This window comes from Electrona antarctica, assembly GCF_951216825.1.
Source record: "Electrona antarctica genome assembly, chromosome: 8".
Lineage (NCBI taxonomy): Eukaryota > Metazoa > Chordata > Actinopteri > Myctophiformes > Myctophidae > Electrona > Electrona antarctica.
The window spans coordinates 45,788,377-45,805,342 of record NC_136789.1 but is presented as its reverse complement, the minus strand read 5'-3'; the positions used below and the strand labels follow the sequence as shown (position 1 = coordinate 45,805,342).

The 16,966-nt window shown below is 41.9% G+C and overlaps 1 protein-coding gene across 1 annotated transcript; it reads left to right on the top strand.

Moving 5' to 3' along the window:
* Positions 1-3,237: 3,237 nt before the first annotated feature.
* inpp5kb (inositol polyphosphate-5-phosphatase Kb) lies at positions 3,238-16,419 on the top strand (the record flags this gene model as incomplete). Its single annotated transcript, XM_079509069.1, has 13 exons — positions 3,238-3,464; positions 4,992-5,096; positions 5,724-5,832; positions 5,994-6,110; positions 8,437-8,612; positions 9,719-9,830; positions 10,024-10,133; positions 10,710-10,736; positions 12,381-12,591; positions 14,210-14,347; positions 15,050-15,130; positions 15,312-15,416; positions 16,038-16,419. The coding sequence occupies 13 exons, from the start codon at positions 3,238-3,240 to the stop codon at positions 16,086-16,088; spliced, it is 1,569 nt and encodes a 522-aa protein (XP_079365195.1). The 3' UTR covers positions 16,089-16,419.
* Between the last annotated feature and the right edge of the window lie 547 nt (positions 16,420-16,966).

The following is a 16,966-nucleotide window of genomic DNA, read 5'->3' as shown; positions in this document are numbered from 1 at the left end:
AGTCTAACGGGATATTTTCCATTCAGGTCCTTGCGGGTATTCAATTCATAATCATGAAACAAAATTCAAATCATCACAATAAATAATAAAGACGTGTAGGCCTACAGGTTGGGGACAAAAGGAACGTGTAGGGGTTCATCAAGAGGTTGGGGGAGCGATCATTTCTTCTCCCTTTGGCCTGCTGAAAGGTGGATTTTCAGCTGTTTTAAAGGACGCATTTGCATTTTTCTAGGGAAGGAGACAGGTTATTCCACAGACACTTGACAGACACACACTACAGTGCTGTAGAAGGAGAATCGACCCATGTTTATTTTAAAAGTGGGTGGTACAAGATCGTTGTTCACGCTCCCTCTACTGGCTGTGGGTGTCGCTCACTTTTTTGAGGTAGTTAGTGAGCCGGGTATAAGGGCATAGAGGTCTTATACCCGCAGCCAACCAAGACCTTCAAAATGGGTTGCAAAAAGATGGGTCATGGGCCCCAGGAAGGCGAGAAGTAGTCGAATTAGTTTGTTTTGGGAGGTTTGGAGCTTAGTTTTTAGTGACATTGAGATGTTGGAGAATCAAGAGGTGCAAGCATAGTCAAAGGATGGCTGAATTAGGGCTCCAGCTAGCTCCTTTGTTGCCAGGCTTTCTGTTGCTGTGAGTAAGTTGTCAATACAGCCCAAATATGTCATCTCTTTTGTGCTGGAGATATTGGCCTACTATGTCATCAATACATTCACATTGAAATCATTGACATTGACCTTGCTGAGGGAATGTTTGGATCCCAAAAGATCCCACTTTGGATTATCTTTGTATGGGTTACATTGTACCAGGCCAACATGCGTTACCAGAACACTTCCAACAATGTCAGAGCTCTCTGTTTAGTCAATTACCATGTTATCTTCGTCTCCCTACTAAAATCTGACTATACATTAGGCCTCTGCACTAATTTTGGTAAATAAAGTATTGTCCATTGTGCCTGTTGTGTTCCATTTGACATCTGATTGCAAAGTAATTTCAGAGATGCACGGCTCTCAGTCAGTCCCTGTCAGGACCCAGTTTGTCTGGTTTCAATGCTCTGCTCTGTGCTGCCTCTGGCATTCATCACGGAGATGAGGGCTGGTGTTGAGTAGGAGTAGATATTATTAGGCCTACATTACAAACTGTGTGTGTGTGTGTGTGTGTGTGTGTGTGTGTGTGTGTGTGTGTGTGTGTGTGTGTGTGTGTGTGTGTGTGTGTGTGTGTGTGTGTGTGTGCGCGTGTGCGTGTGCGTGTCAACAGAGGATACTATGACTACTGCAAGGTATAGAAATGATGGGGGAGCAAAGTACAGGTAAGACCAATGTTTAACATTTTTATTATTTTCAATTTTTCACAATCCCAATTCAATCTCTTTTCCATCCTCAGGCATTATAAAGACATAATTGACAATATCGTGAAACAAACCAGCTGAAATTGAGAGAGAGAGAGGGGGGGGGTATATAAGTATGGGTCCCAATGGTGAAGGAGAACGTGAATGTTTGGGACCTCATTGCCTAACCAGTGTAAGTGGCTTATACTGTAGGTGAATTGAGGTGTATTGATACGAGGTGGTCTGATTTGCAGAAGAACATTGCATTGTGTGGCCCCACCCCATTCCCCCCTTTAACGCACAAGCCAAGTGAACCCATGTGCTTATCCACTTAGCGGTTCACACCAAAATACTGTTCCATAAGAGTCTGCATGTGACAGTTGCATACATACAGATGAAATGAAGCAATTTTGGGATTAGCAGAATACAGCTTTTACTTTGCAAGGGGCATATTCACTGACTCTCTCTCTCGCTCTCTCTCTCTCTCTCTCTCTCTCTCTCTCTCTCTCTCTCTCTCTCTCTCTCTCTCTCACATAACTTCTTAGCGTTTTTTCATACATGTTCTCCTATTAATAATTGAAGATAGGGCTGCGATGATAAGCAATTTTGAGGAATCAAATTATCGTTGATAAGTATTAATTATCTCTGCCAAGTTCCGCAACGCCGGGAGGCGGAGATCTTATTTTTGTGGTGATATCGGATGATAACTTTTTGTATCCTTGATTCCTTGGATTCACAATGCAACACCATGTATACATTTCTGCCTAATTAGGTTTTCCACCATTTAGAATTTTCTTCAAAACAGTATTCTTCAATACTACTCCTACTGATTTTGTCCAGAAGTCACACAAAGATGCCAGAGTGAAAGTGGTTATAACTTTATATTAAGGGTTAATTTAGAATCATCACTCACTGTGAAGAAACAGAGACTGCTTGTGCCAACGTCTCTGCCCCCCTGTAGCAGACCAAGCTGGGTAATGAGTTACACCCCCCATGACCTGTTTCATATGGATGGATCAGAGAATGGATTCATAACACAATACAATTGTGTACTTTGGCTCCCCTAATTAATGCACAACCATAATTGCATTTTTGCATGTATTGCTCAGTGCAGCTGGTAGAGCTGCAGCCTTTAAGCCTCTTAGGCCTCCAGAGAGTTACCCAAGTCCTGTAACAATACTCTCAATGATGGGGGTGGAGGAGGCCATGAGGGTCAGCCATGCCATTTACTACACTCTGACCAAACAAATATGTATGTATATGTTTCTCATGCCAATAAAGCTCCTTTGAATTGAATTGTATGTCCACGTGCTTCTCCCCTGCCTGTGATTACAGACCAAATCTGTTTCATTCTGCTCCACATTCCTAAGTCAAGGGTCACTGCTCTGTCCCTCTCACTCTGTCACTTGTGGTCTCCCCACGAACGATACCAGACTGGGTATAGCGCGGAGCATCGGAAATGGACTGTTACCAGGACAGATGTCAGGAGGACCCTATACTCTCAGCTTTGTAGCTTCTCATCCTGGCCGACTCAGAACATCTAAAAGTGGAGCTGAAACACATGCAGAGAGATTTGGATAAGCAATCATTATTTATTTCTAGCGACTGTCCCGGACCTCTGCCTCTCGATGCAAGCGGAGCCTCTGCAGCCAGACGACAGCAATAAAGTAACACAAGGAAAAGGCTTTCTATTGTCACACATTTTTTGCTAAGTGTGATATAGTGTTATTCCAAATTTCTCAACACTCCAGGAGCATCAAAGGAGAACTTTGAGGTCACTGCTTCAAGATAACGTAACCTTCCCTTAACCTGGAAAGACAGAACAAATACATTCCCGGGTGGTCACAGACAATAATTCTGGGAAGGATAATTATCAGATACAAACGCAAGCACCAAAGGTTACAATGTCCTGCATACTAGAAGACGGCCCTCGTGTGCGTTCGGAAAGCCAGAGCAGCTCAGTGTCTCAGGGCTCCAGGTCCAAGCTGCTCCTGCGCCAGCAACTGGCTCAGCTGTTGACCTGCGTGGAGGACCTGAGCTCTGATGACGACGCCGGTGATGAAGTGTCCCGTACACTGGACGAGGCTTTCAATCTCTGTGGACGCATACATCCCGAGGAGGACACATTCAGGTTGACCTGTTGATATACACACATGCACATACACATCACTCACCACCATACAGATGCACACTATCACGCAATGCACGCATGCTGTCTCATATGCATTGTGAAGCAATCATTTTTACAGGATCTAACAAGGTGAGAATTACAAAGAACATGAATTTTATTTAGAATAAATAATTATCTTTATTAGTTGGTATTCTTTGCAATCTGATTTGCTCGCCATGCTGTAGATGTACAGTAAAAGACATCAGGGAGCATCTAAATACATTTAAAAAACATCTAACGATTTTTGATTTCCTTAAAACTGAAGAAAATACAAGGAAGAATATCAATGCCCTGCTCTCTCTCACTACAGTATTTCAACTGCTGCATACCAAACACACACTTCATGATGCGGCGACACATTGTGAGCTTGTAGATCGGCTATTTTGGAAAATAATTTGAAATGGTTTCAAAAGATTTTATAATGGCATGCCCAGTAAAAGGCTTTGCACGCCTGAATGACGTTTTTGCGACAGGGGCATAGCTACACTGAATACAAAATAAAATCACCCCTCACTGTCTTGCTCAATAAATAAAATAATTTAATAATGTATAGCGCAAAGTCCAGGTTAAAGGACTGTATTCAGGCATCAAATAATGACATTACTGACATGCCCTTCTTTGGGAATGTCAAGCATGCCCAAAGGTTGAAAGTGAAAGCATGTCTGTGGGGTTTATAAATATTTTAACGAATGAAAAAGTATTGTGACTAAATATCACATTGGAACACATTTCCCTGAAAAGTAATTGTTTTGGACAACAACATTTTCGCCCGACAGTGATGATAATTCAAGTCAATTCAATGATACATCCCCACAGTGTACCTATTCTGCGTGTCTCTTTGTCATACCAGGTTACAGATGGTAACATGGAATGTCTCTCTGTCATACCAGGTTACAGATGGTAACATGGAATGTCTCTCTGTCATACTAGGTTGCAGATGGTAACATGGAATGTCTCTCTGTCATACCAGGTTACAGATGGTAACATGGAATGTCTCTCTGTCATACCAGGTTACAGATGGTAACATGGAATGTCTCTCTGTCATACCAGGTTACAGATGGTAACATGGAATGTCTCTCTGTCATACCAGGTTACAGATGGTAACATGGAATGTCTCTCTGTCATACCAGGTTACAGATGGTAACATGGAATGTCTCTCTGTCGTACCAGGTTACAGATGGTAACATGGAATGTCTCTCTGTCATACCAGGTTACAGATGGTAACATGGAATGTCTCTCTGTCATACCAGGTTACAGATGGTAACATGGAATGTCTCTCTGTCATACCAGGTTGCCGATGGTAACATGGAATGTCTCTCTGTCGTACCAGGTTACAGATGGTAACATGGAATGTCTCTCTGTCATACTAGGTTACAGATGGTAACATGGAATGTCTCTCTGTCATACCAGGTTACAGATGGTAACATGGAATGTCTCTCTGTCATACCAGGTTACAGATGGTAACATGGAATGTCTCTGTCATACTAGGTTACAGATGGTAACATGGAATGTGGCAACAGCGGAGCCTCCTCTAGATGTCACCTCCCTGCTGCAGCTGGACGCCCAGCCCCCTACAGACATCTATGCCATTGGGTGAGAGAGTAACCAGTGGCAATGTTGTATGAGTGGATTTGAACACATGACGTGTCATCTCTGTTTCACTTACACAGAACAGCGCAGAGACACAGTAACGGGAGGGCAGACGCATGTACTGTACAAATCAGGACTGGAGACACAGTGGATTGGATGACAGTTGGCTCATTAGTTCATCTAACTCCTGCGCAATTGCAGTGATGTGGAAACTAGAATGTTGATTAATATGCATTAACACTGTTGAATGAATAAATAGATTGAGCGATCAACTGGTTGAGCTGCCAATGTACGCGATGCGCTCATAGTTCAGACGGAACATTAGTCCGACAGCGTGGCTTTGCGTGTGGTGGGTTAGGATTATATGGTTAGGGATAGTAATGGGACCGGCGGAATAATGACACTGACCCACAATGTCCAGAGATAAGAGGAGCTGGGAGTGGTGGATGAATGACTGGCCGATTGGCAATTCGATTCAGTTCCCAAATATAAATATAAATCTGTCATCTATCCCTGTGTGTGTGTGTGTGTGTGTGTGTGTGTGTGTGTGTGTGTGTGTGTGTGTGTGTGTGTGTGTGTGTGTGTGTGTGTGTGTGCGCGCGCGCGCGCGCATGTGCGTGCGTCCGTAAGTCTGCAGGAAGTCAAAGCTACACCTTTGAGGTTCATCTCTGACCTGCTGGCGGAGGACTCATGGAGTCATGTCTTCATGAACACCCTGGGACCCAGGGGATATGTCAAGGTGAGAGAGAGACCAGGGGATATGTCAAGGTGAGAGAGAGACTGGTGGTTGATGGATATGTGGTACAGTAAGTGAGTCTGAGTCTGGGACCCTCTTTGTTATGCAGTACTTCATGTTTATCAGTTTATCTGGCTGGCTGGCTTGTCTCTGTTTCTCTGTAGGTGATATCTGTGAGGATGCAGGGTCTGTTGTTGCTGCTGTTTGCCAAGCAAGTCCACCTTCCCTTCATCAGAGACATCAAGACCACCTACACCCGCACTGGCATCTTTGGCTACTGGGTAAGACATGCTGTACTCTTATCCATAGGCTATCATTTTATGTATGTTGAATGGTTGAATGGGTGGTATATTCTTTGCCGGTATGGGAATATATTATGCTATTATAGACCGGCAATGCACTGCGCATTACAACAACCAACACCCACTGGGAATTCTGCACTGGATTAGACAATGGATTAAAGCGCCTATGAAGGACCCTATTGTATTTGTTTAGTGAAGTATGCAACAGCTCTGACAAAGTGCAATCACTTCATAGGGAAGTCTCAGTGATGCAACAAATCGTGTCAACATGTGACAAAGATGATATTTAGGAATACACTCTAAATAAATTAGGGACACCACTGTCACACCAAAAACCAAAACTCAACTTATATTTTCTTTCTTGTTTTTGTATTGTTTGTTTGAGATAATTGTTTATTATAGATAGAAAAGATGCTTTTTGAGTAGCTTCTATCTATATTTAGATAGAATTATATGGTATGTGAGTTTCTTTTTACCAAAAAATATGTTTCATCCCCTCTAAAGGACTGTTTGTCGTAGTACTATATCCACACTGTCACAGTTCACAGGATGACAGGAATAATTACATGCCTCATTACCCAGAGTTTTGGAATGCCTGGAATGAATTAAAACAATTATGAAACTGCTTGTATTACTCAAGCTCAATTTATAGTCATGCTAAAGGATTAGATTTGGACTGTTTACTGTATAGTGGAGTTGTAGGGCTGTCAACATAACTGAGTTAATTAATTTGTGAAATTAATTAGATTAAAATGTTGATATGCTGATAGATCCACAAAAAAACATGGCATATTTTGCACATAGTTCGAATGGTGATTATTCCTGATTAATTATTTTTTAAACTGTGATTAATCTGATTAAAAATGTTAATCATTTGACAGCCCATTTATTTCAATGTGACATTTCCCCCCAGCACCCTTACCCTCCAATCTACATCCATCCCAATCATTTGCCCCTTTTATGTTCTTGTCTTCTGGGTCTTGAATATTCTCCTTTTTGAAATACTTGACCAGGTCTTGCTGGTAAAAAATGTACAATTAATTCATATTTAATTAATATTAATTAATTAATAAACAATAAAAGGCAGAGAATGGCGGTCCAGGTGAGCAGATCTACTACCAGTAAAGATCTACTACCGGTAGGTAAAATGTGAGCTTGTAAAGTGAACAAAAGCGAAACAAGACACTAGATTAGTCTAGTCTAGTGCAGTTGAAATTGATGAGCTAAAAACGATGCAAATGCCATACCCGAGGCGGGGTTGGCGAAAGGGCCTTTTTGCATGTTCTCCCCGTGTCCCCTAGGGCCTGATGGAGGGGAAAGGAACTGGTTGGAATAACGTGTTCCTTCCACGCGCTACGTCCAACCAGGGAATCTCCCTCCTGTCAGGTGTAAAGGAGCAACTTGGATACTCAGGCATGAAGGAAGCATGAGTTTAAGTCCGTTGCTCTCCCTATGTCCCCCATATATGGGGACTAGGTCGGCGGAGGGTGTGTAGAGCCCAGGATCACATTAGATGATTGACACAGGGGTGAAAAATGGGTTACAAAACCGTGGTATAAATTAAAAAAAACGATGCAAATGGGGACACCTAGTGGGCAACAAAGGAAACAGAAGCCCTCTACGTTCTACACAGTATCTACAGTATATGTCTGTCTCTATGTCTGTAGTGTACTACACCGCCTTTCCCCTCTATACCAAATCTCTTCACTGAAAATAGCAGTTCTACAATCTCATAAATGTGTAACTATTTTCACCATGTTCAACGCCAAAAATAGGTACAGTATGCTATAGATTTCAAGTGGTTCACTACTTGGAATGAACACACCATTGTGGAAGGTTTAAAGATTTTATTGAATGAATGAATGAATGAAATGATTAGGAGGAGAGTGGGGGGAGCGGGGCGTGGCTTCCGGGCGGGGGGGGGGGGGGGGGGGGGGGGCTCGCCGACCCTGGAGTCTTCGGGGATCGGGGGTCGTGTGGCGGTCAGCCCGCGGTACACGTGAAGGCGTGATCCCCCCGTGGGAACTGCGAGGAAGGGAGGAGGTGAGGAGAGAGGGAGGAGGAAATGGAGCAGTGGAGATGCTGCTGGTCCTGTGGTGGTGATGGGGATGGAGGTGGGATACGAAAAGCATAGAGGATGCTGTATTGGGCGGGTATAAGTAGGCTCAGGTAGATTGGTGTGGAGGGCGGAGATTGGCGTGAAGGTATGGTCAAGGTGTGTTCCTCCGCCTCCTGAACATCTGTTGTTCCAACTCCATTTAAAGTCAAAGAGTTTAGTATTCTTCTGCCTGTGTCTTTCTCTCAGGGCAATAAAGGAGCAGTGTCGGTGAGATTCTCCTTCTATGGTCAGATGGTGTGTTTCCTGAACTGTCACCTGGCTGCTCACATGAAATACGCCCTGTACCGAGTGGATGAGTTTGAGTACATCCTGGAAACACAGGAGTTTGATATGTACAACACACCCTGTGTTCTGGATCACAAGTTAGTCATTATACACGCAGGCACAAATACACACACACACACACACACACACACACACACACACACACACACACACACACACACACACACACACACACACACACACACACACACACACACACACACACTTTTTATTTAAATTATGGAAAGGCCTTTCCATAGAGCGCCAAAGTCCTGACGTCACTCGCTCATCCCCTGTTTCACAGAAGTTTCTCTATGGAGAATAACATGGGCTGATCTTAAGATCGTCTCATATAAGCATTGTGGTCCATAAATAAAAAAACTGTCTCGGCGATATTGTTGGGGAGGTCTCTGTATTGTTTGCGACCGTCAGTCACTCATATTTGATATAGTCTGTTTCTAGCGAAAATGTATCTAATTCAGCAGCAGTAACATTAGCGTTTTCTCTCAGTCAGTTGATTCTACATATCCATATGAGTGAAACGGCCTGGATGATTTGTTTATTTTTCAAACACAGTTCTTATATGAGGCGATCTAAAATGGGGATTACAATGCAAATAAAAAGTACATGAACCAGTGGACTTAGCGCCCTCTACCGATATTGACGTCAGACTTCGGTGCTCTATAAAAGTGTGTTTTAAGAAGTGATTTAAAAATAAGACACTCATTCATCCAGCCTGCATGAGCTCCTCAGGTCATTCCAGAGCTGAGGAGCCCTGACAGCGAAGGCACGGTCAGCACTTTGTCTTCATTCTCCATGCAGGAACATTCATTGACTGAAGTCAATAAGGATTATAACAGCAAAAGCTGATAAAAAATGCACGCACGCACACACGCACGCACGCACGCACGCACGCACGCACGCACGCACGCACGCACACACGCACGCACGCACACACACACACGCACACACACACATACACACACACATGCGTGAATTGACTGAACGTTAAAGTGGTTAATTTTGGCACAGTGTAAAACTGATGCTGGCCAACGGTATAATAAGGTATAGGCTGCATGCTGTTATCAGGAGATCAAAATGCTTAATCTTGAAACACACACATACACACACACACACGCGCGCGTGCACATGCTAATAAACTCTATTTGCACTTGCAGTACGTTATTTGGGTATTTTTCCCCAGGGTTGTGTTCTGGTTTGGTGACCTGAACTTCCGTATTGAGGACTATGGCATGCACTTCCTCCGTTCATCAATCAACAGTGAGCGCTTCCATCTGCTGTGGAGCAAAGACCAGGTAATAGACGAGAACACTCACGTGCACTCTAACTGTGTGTGTGTGTGTGTGTGTGTGGGGGGGGGGGGTTGTATGTGGATAGTAAAACAAATACACACACGCATTATAAACTAAACATACAGTACAATTGAGCAAGGCTCTCAGACATAAACATGTGACCATGCTGACTTATGAATTCACTATGTTCCCGCAGCTGATTATGATGAGGAAAAAAGAAAGGTTCCTCCAGGAGTTTGAAGAGGGGCCACTGAGGTTTAAGCCCAGCTATAAGTTTGACCGCAACTCTGACACCTATGATTCCAGGTAATGTTTTATATAATTTGATATATATTTTCTTATATTAATAGTTGTATGGCATGGTTAATGACATAGCTATCTAGAACAGGGTTTGTCTGTACAGTATATATGTAGAGCAACGTTTTGAGAGGACATACAGTACATACTGTACGTACTACAACAGTACATGTCTGGTATGCCCCTCAAAAATAGACTAATCAATCACAGCTTGAAATATGCTGCTAATTGAAAGTGAAACTGCAAGAGTATGAATGTTGGATCATAGTAAAAGCATGTCAAGGCTTGTTTTGTGTGTGCATCTCACACCAATGTTGTTCTTGTCACTTGTTCTTGTCACTTGTCACTTTTTGTACTTAAGTTCAATATTTCCATTTGCTGTCACCACTCAACACACTAGTTGACATATCCATGCATTGCAAATTCTTGCAATGCATTAGCTACTTTAAATTAAAGGCTTTTCCATTTTTCAAAAAAAGTGCCTTGGTCTCTTCTTTTTTTTGCAGATATCTAATGTTTTGTTCCATCAATATACAGTATTATATAGACTTAATCTGTGGCTTTTTCCTTTTTAAATTCCCTCAGCACCCCGAGGACGTGGTTGGGTTTCACGTAAGATGTAGTGTGTGTGTGTGTGTGTGTGTGTGTGTGTGTGTGTGTGCTGCATGCACCACGCCCCTTTCCCATACCCAAACATTACACCATTTTCCTTAAATGTGGCTCAGCCAGTTAGTGCACAGATAGCCTCTGTACGAGGCTCTCATTTTCGTCGGAACAAAAAATGAATGCCTGGAGGAATGCATTGGCCGCATTGACGTAGCGCTGCACTAGGGGGGGGGGGGGGAGGCGCCAGGGGCGACTGATAGATCGGTGAGATCCTATCAGGGCATGCGCAATTCTCTGCCTTGACCTGCCCCTTTAGACCTGCCCCTCTAGACCTGCCCCTCTAGACCTGCCCCTCTGCCCCTCTAGACCTGCCCCTCTAGACCTGCCCCTCTAGACCAGAAATCTAACAATTAGCTCAGGCTAGTACATGTATACCTGTATACTGTATACCTCTGCTGTCGGGAGAAACCACTTAACTCCAAAATGTTCATTTTTCAGGAAATAAAAAATATAAATTTGTCAGGAAATGAAGGAGAGAAAAAAAAAGCAATAATGCCTCATTAAAGTTGGTGTTGTGTTGTGACTTTATATATTGTCAATTACTTCCACCACCTCTGGTGGAGTTAGCTGTTTTAGCAGACAGTTTGAGGGGCCAATGGAGTTAAGTTAGTTTTGTCCCAAGCGCTTTTTACTACTTTTCAACAACACACAGACGTAAAGGGTGTTCAATAGCACTGATTTATGCAAAAAATAAAATAATCAAAAACCTAAAAAATTTAGTTAGGTGTTTCCTCCCGACAGCAACGTTTGTCTGTTATGTTTGTCAGGCATACAAACATAAACCCTCTCTATCAGAATGTATTATCACTGGTGTTAAGAATGGTGTGAAAGCTTAATAGAGTGGAACTTCATACGATATCTGATGGTGGATGGGGTAAAGTTCCTGCACACCACCATGGTGCTCCATTGAACTTAATTCTCCATGTTTGTGAGTGGGAACGCGGCATTGGAGGCCATTCTCTGTCGCCGCACTCAACTCCTGCAGGTTGATCTGAGCGGTTGTCCTGGTGAATCTCCACGGTTGGGTGAAAAGAAGTGTCTGACCTTTGATTGATTAGCTGGCCTGGGTCGGCTTAGCGGTCCAGGCACCTTGGCTGGTAATCCAGCATGACAGTGTGTCGTGGGTTCGAGTCCCGATCACGACAAACTTTGCTGTTTGTCTTCCCCCCATCTCTCTCCCCTTTTACCTACTGTGATCTATCAATAAAAGGCAAAAAAAAAGAAAGAAAGGAAATTGATTAGCTATCCCAGAAGCTAAAATCACAATATCATGCAATTACAGTCACAACTAGATCGCAGTGATGTTAGACAGCAAATATCAGACACAGGTCATGTCTCCTCAGGTTAAATTGGCACTTCACTAGTGCTGCTAAATACTAACGGTCCTTCTTCATTTTGTTCCTGCACAATGCATGTGTGCCTTTGTGAGTGTGTACACAGTTTGTCTATGCATGCATAAAAGTAAAGTTTGTCATTACATTTTCTCTACATCGAACATGTACTACAGTTCTGTGTGTGTGTGTGCGTGTGTGCGTGCGTGTTTGTGTTACACAATATGCAGTACCGTTTTCTTTGTCCCTGATTGCTCAGTGGTAAGAAGAGGAAGCCAGCCTGGACGGATCGTATCCTCTGGAGAATCCAACCCAGAACAGCATCGGACGACGATGGAAGTGCATCGACCTGCACTGATGATGGCCAGGAAGATCCAAGTGCAATCCAAGTCATACAGGACAGCTATACCTGTGACCCCAGCTATGGAGTTAGTGACCACAAGCCTGTCCTAGCGACCTTCAGCATGGAGGTAAGTAAAACAAAGAAGTTAAATTTGGAAAAATAAATACAGTAGATCTGATTAAAGGCTGAAACTTAATCTTTTTCAATCAAAACAAAATCTACAACTTGTGAAAGTAGGTTTTTAATGTCATATCATTTATCAAATTATTTCATTACATATTGTTTCCTTTTTGTTTATTCGTTAGTATTATTATACTGTACGTCCCTGGTGCATCCATGCGATGTTTTTTTGTTTTGTTATATAACATCATACAATTTACCAAAACATATAATGGAAAATAGTAATTCCATTTGCTTTAAGCTTTCATACTCAAGTTAGTTTTAGGCAATTGTGACTTATTCCTGCCATCTTCAATCACCCATCAATTGATGGGTGATTGAATCAAGTGAGAACCCTTTGATTAAGCTGTAAATGTTTGAATGAGACCAAACTCATACCATCATTGCATCATTTTGGAAAATAGAATCTTTTGAACTTTGAAAATTTTAGAAATTTGGTAGAGCACTTTATTTGAAGAGAGAGAGAACATTTTGACTGAAGGTAGACTTTCTGCCATATAGACCTTAGTCTATGGCAGAAAGTCTACCTTCACTCAAAATGTTCTCTACGTCAAAAGTTGTCAATACTGGAATGAGCTCCCTGTCACACTGAGGGAGATCTACACTTTCACAGCTTTTAAAGGACAATTGAAACAGTGGTTAAAAAACAACCAGTCCTGTACTAATCACGTATGACTCAGTCCACAACAAGTAAGACGTGTGAACGCGGGAAGCGGACGCAGCTGTTGTGGCAGTCTGACACACACAGTGACACACACACACACACACATCCATACCCACACAGCCCTTGTTTTGTCCTTTTTTTTGTTTTTTTTGTTCTCTTTTTTGTTTTTTTGTTTTTTTAAGTTTTATATAATATATATATATATATAATTCTTTTTTTTGTTTTCTGCGTGCGTGCGTGTGTGCGTGTGTTTTTTTGTGTGTGATACAGCTGCGCCCTCTGGTGGCGGGCGGGTGGTGTTACAGCGTGACACACAGACAGACAGACATGTTCTGCTGGGTTACATAGTAAAGGCTCACTGACGTTCACAAATAGTGTAGGCCTAACCTAGTTATTAGTTTTAATCTTTTTTTTCTTCTGAAATTTCTTATTTTCTCCTTTTACTGAGTTTAAAATGTAGCATGTTTTTGTCCACTCATGTGACGTCCTGTTTTGTTAGTATTGTTTAGTGTTAATTGTCTGGGGACTACGGATGGAAATTTGCATCAGCTAAATCCAAAAAGTGTATTTATGATACATTAATATGTAATGTTCATTAATATGCTCTGTCTCGTCCACATAAACAAATAAAGTGATCTACCAAAGAGAGGGCAGGGTATTATTTTGGGTCATGTCTAACTCTGTATAAATTGAGTTGCAAGATGGTTGGGCAGCTATTACCTTGCATACTGGAAGGGTGGTATTGGTTAGGGGAAGATGTAATCAAATAAACTTGGCCATATGCATTTACCTTTCTGCATGGATGGACAGTATATTTATTCTATTAGAATACATATATCCGGTACACATCAGTGTTTTCCTGACGTATCTCCCCGTTTCTAATTGTCTGTCATGTGCACAGCTGAGGAAATGCTCTGACATGCAACCCGTGGACGTGTCTCCCGAAGGCGTGTGGAGTGCCGACGAGAACGCAGCCCTTAGCTACACCATTCAGGAGGACTTTATGTATTCCACATGGGACTGGATAGGTCTCTACAAGGTGATGCCCCATAGCCTCAGTCAGTAGCATGCACGCACGCGTTGCTCTGCTATGCACACAACTTACCCAGTGGAGGAAGAAGTAGTCCCATGTTTTTATTTAAGTAAAGGTAGTAATGCCACAATACTCTACTCTGTTACAAGTAAAAGTCCTCTAATAAGAACTAATGTATTGGCATCAAAATGTACATCAAAAGTACACACATTTTCTTAGATCTGCAATTTTTTAATAGCTGAAGCAGAATACAATATGGGGTTTGTTTTGTATTCATCATCAAATGTAGTGGAATAAAAAGTACAATATCTGCTTCTGAAATGTAGTGGAGTACTAGTATAAAGTATAATGTACATCGTTACTTCGCACAAGTGACCTTACCTTACCTCCTCTTTTGTCTTATCTTGTATTTAAAGTGTGCAATCAAATAGCAGAAACATCAACCCCAAAACAAAAAAAAAGCAATATTACAACAATACAAACTGGATGAGAAACACAAAAGTATCTATACTATATGACAATGATTCTCAACATGTGGGCCTTGAGGGTATTGCAATTAGGCCCCGAAATAATTGGCAAAACACACACATTTGAGATTTTCAAGTGGGCCATGAACCAGAAAGGTTGAGAACCACTACTGGATGACATATTGACATAAGATAGTGGGAAGATTTTAACAGTACATGATGTGATTTTGTGGGTCTTCAGGTAGGCTTTAAGTGTGCGTCAAACTATGAGGCCTTTGTGTGGGTGACACAGGATCTGCCTGAGACTAATCAACTCATACAGGTAAGAACTAATGACTCAGGCTGTTTGGAAATGTAGCATATCATTTTATTTCATTTTTATAATGTGTTGAATTGAAGTACTAGTGTTACTGCATCAGTAGTACAGTATATCTGTTAGTTTGTACCTGTTTCTGCATATACTACAGTATATGGGCGAGATATTAATGTGTTTATACTTGCAGATTTCGGTGGGCAAAGATCGGATTCCTCTCCGGGGAGGGCAGTACATTTTGGGTTACTACAGTCACAACATGCAGAGCATCGTTGGTCTCAGTGCCAACTTTCAGGTGAGACAATGAAAGCAGAGCTAAGGCTTTTTCACGTGGAAACCGACTGCGCCCCAATTCATTTTCAATGAGAGGCGAGCAAATTGGTGTAGGGGGGTGTGAGCAATCTGATAGGCAGAGCACCAAACAGGCACACTCCCTTGAAACTGACATGAGGTGATTGTGCTTGTCACTCACACACACACACGCTGCATGAGTTGAAACTTGTTCAACTCTTTTCTATGCAATGTTTAGAAATGTATCTATTCACATAACGGAGCACAGTGGATGCCAATGGATCAAGTGAGAACACAGGGATTGTGTCACTTCTCGTGAGAAAAGGGCATGCACATGACAGCATGCACTTGACTATATTATTGTATGTTAACTTAAGATTTCAAATTTGACCTGTTGTCTCGCCTCTTTCACTGAACTTGGGTCCAACTTTGTCCCATCTGAAAAACAGTAGCATGTGGAGGTTTCGTGTTATAGCCGGTATAGATGATTGAAATGCCATTTTTGATGTGTGACACCAAATGGATCCATCCACGCACTATCAAATATGAAAACTCTTCATGCGTATATTTAATTGTGTGTTATTTATGGGGGATAAAAATGTCAAAAGCTGTGTTTATTCTACAGATCCTGGAATCTAAACGTGCTGGCCATGTCAACGGGCTGAAGAACAAATAAGATGCCATCAAACAGAAACACAGTATGTTATACAGTACTGTACCTTTCTGCCCAGCTTCAACACCTGATTTACTCTGGCAGGCATCAACTGACATTCAAGCCACAAGACTCCACTGATCAACAGGATAGGCCTCATCACATCACTAACCATGTTGTACTGTACCACCACATACTCACTGGAGAACACTGCTCTTCTGGTTAGCCTTCATAGACAGAAATATACAGTGCATACTGCATAGTATAATCCATCTTTAGTACAAATGAAACCAAATGGATTTGTAAGGGTCCATTTGGTTCTACTGTACACAATGGAAGGTTTACAGTGCAAGGATTTAAGAGATTCAACATTCATGGAGATGTTCTCAACAAAATCTACATGAAGTAAATCTGTTATTTTTGATCTTGTGTCACTTTGTTTAAAATGGTGTTTGAATCTGATGGCATTACAGCTGATCATCTTCATAATCAATCATAAGAACATTTAGATGTATTGTGAATTCCAATGCTATTTATTTTCCATAGACTATTTTAATCTTGTTTCCTAAATCAGCTTATGCCAGAAAGCCTTGTTTTCTTCAGGATGTACTTGTTGATCATTAGGGCCTAATTGAAGGATTTCCTTTTTCCCCCTGTAATAAGGCAATAACTGATCATATTGGTTGATTGTGGTATGGTCATGATCTGTGTGAGTAAGATAAAGAAAGACAGTGAATGTATGTATGGTTGATTTAATGTATTATTATTATTGTATATTGACAGCTAAGAATTGGTATTGGAATGCAGTGGTTCACAACCTTCTCAGGCTGTGAACCCTGAATCATGGCCTTGCTTCTAGTAACAGTTGCAACACAGAACATCATCAGGACTTGTTGGTACGT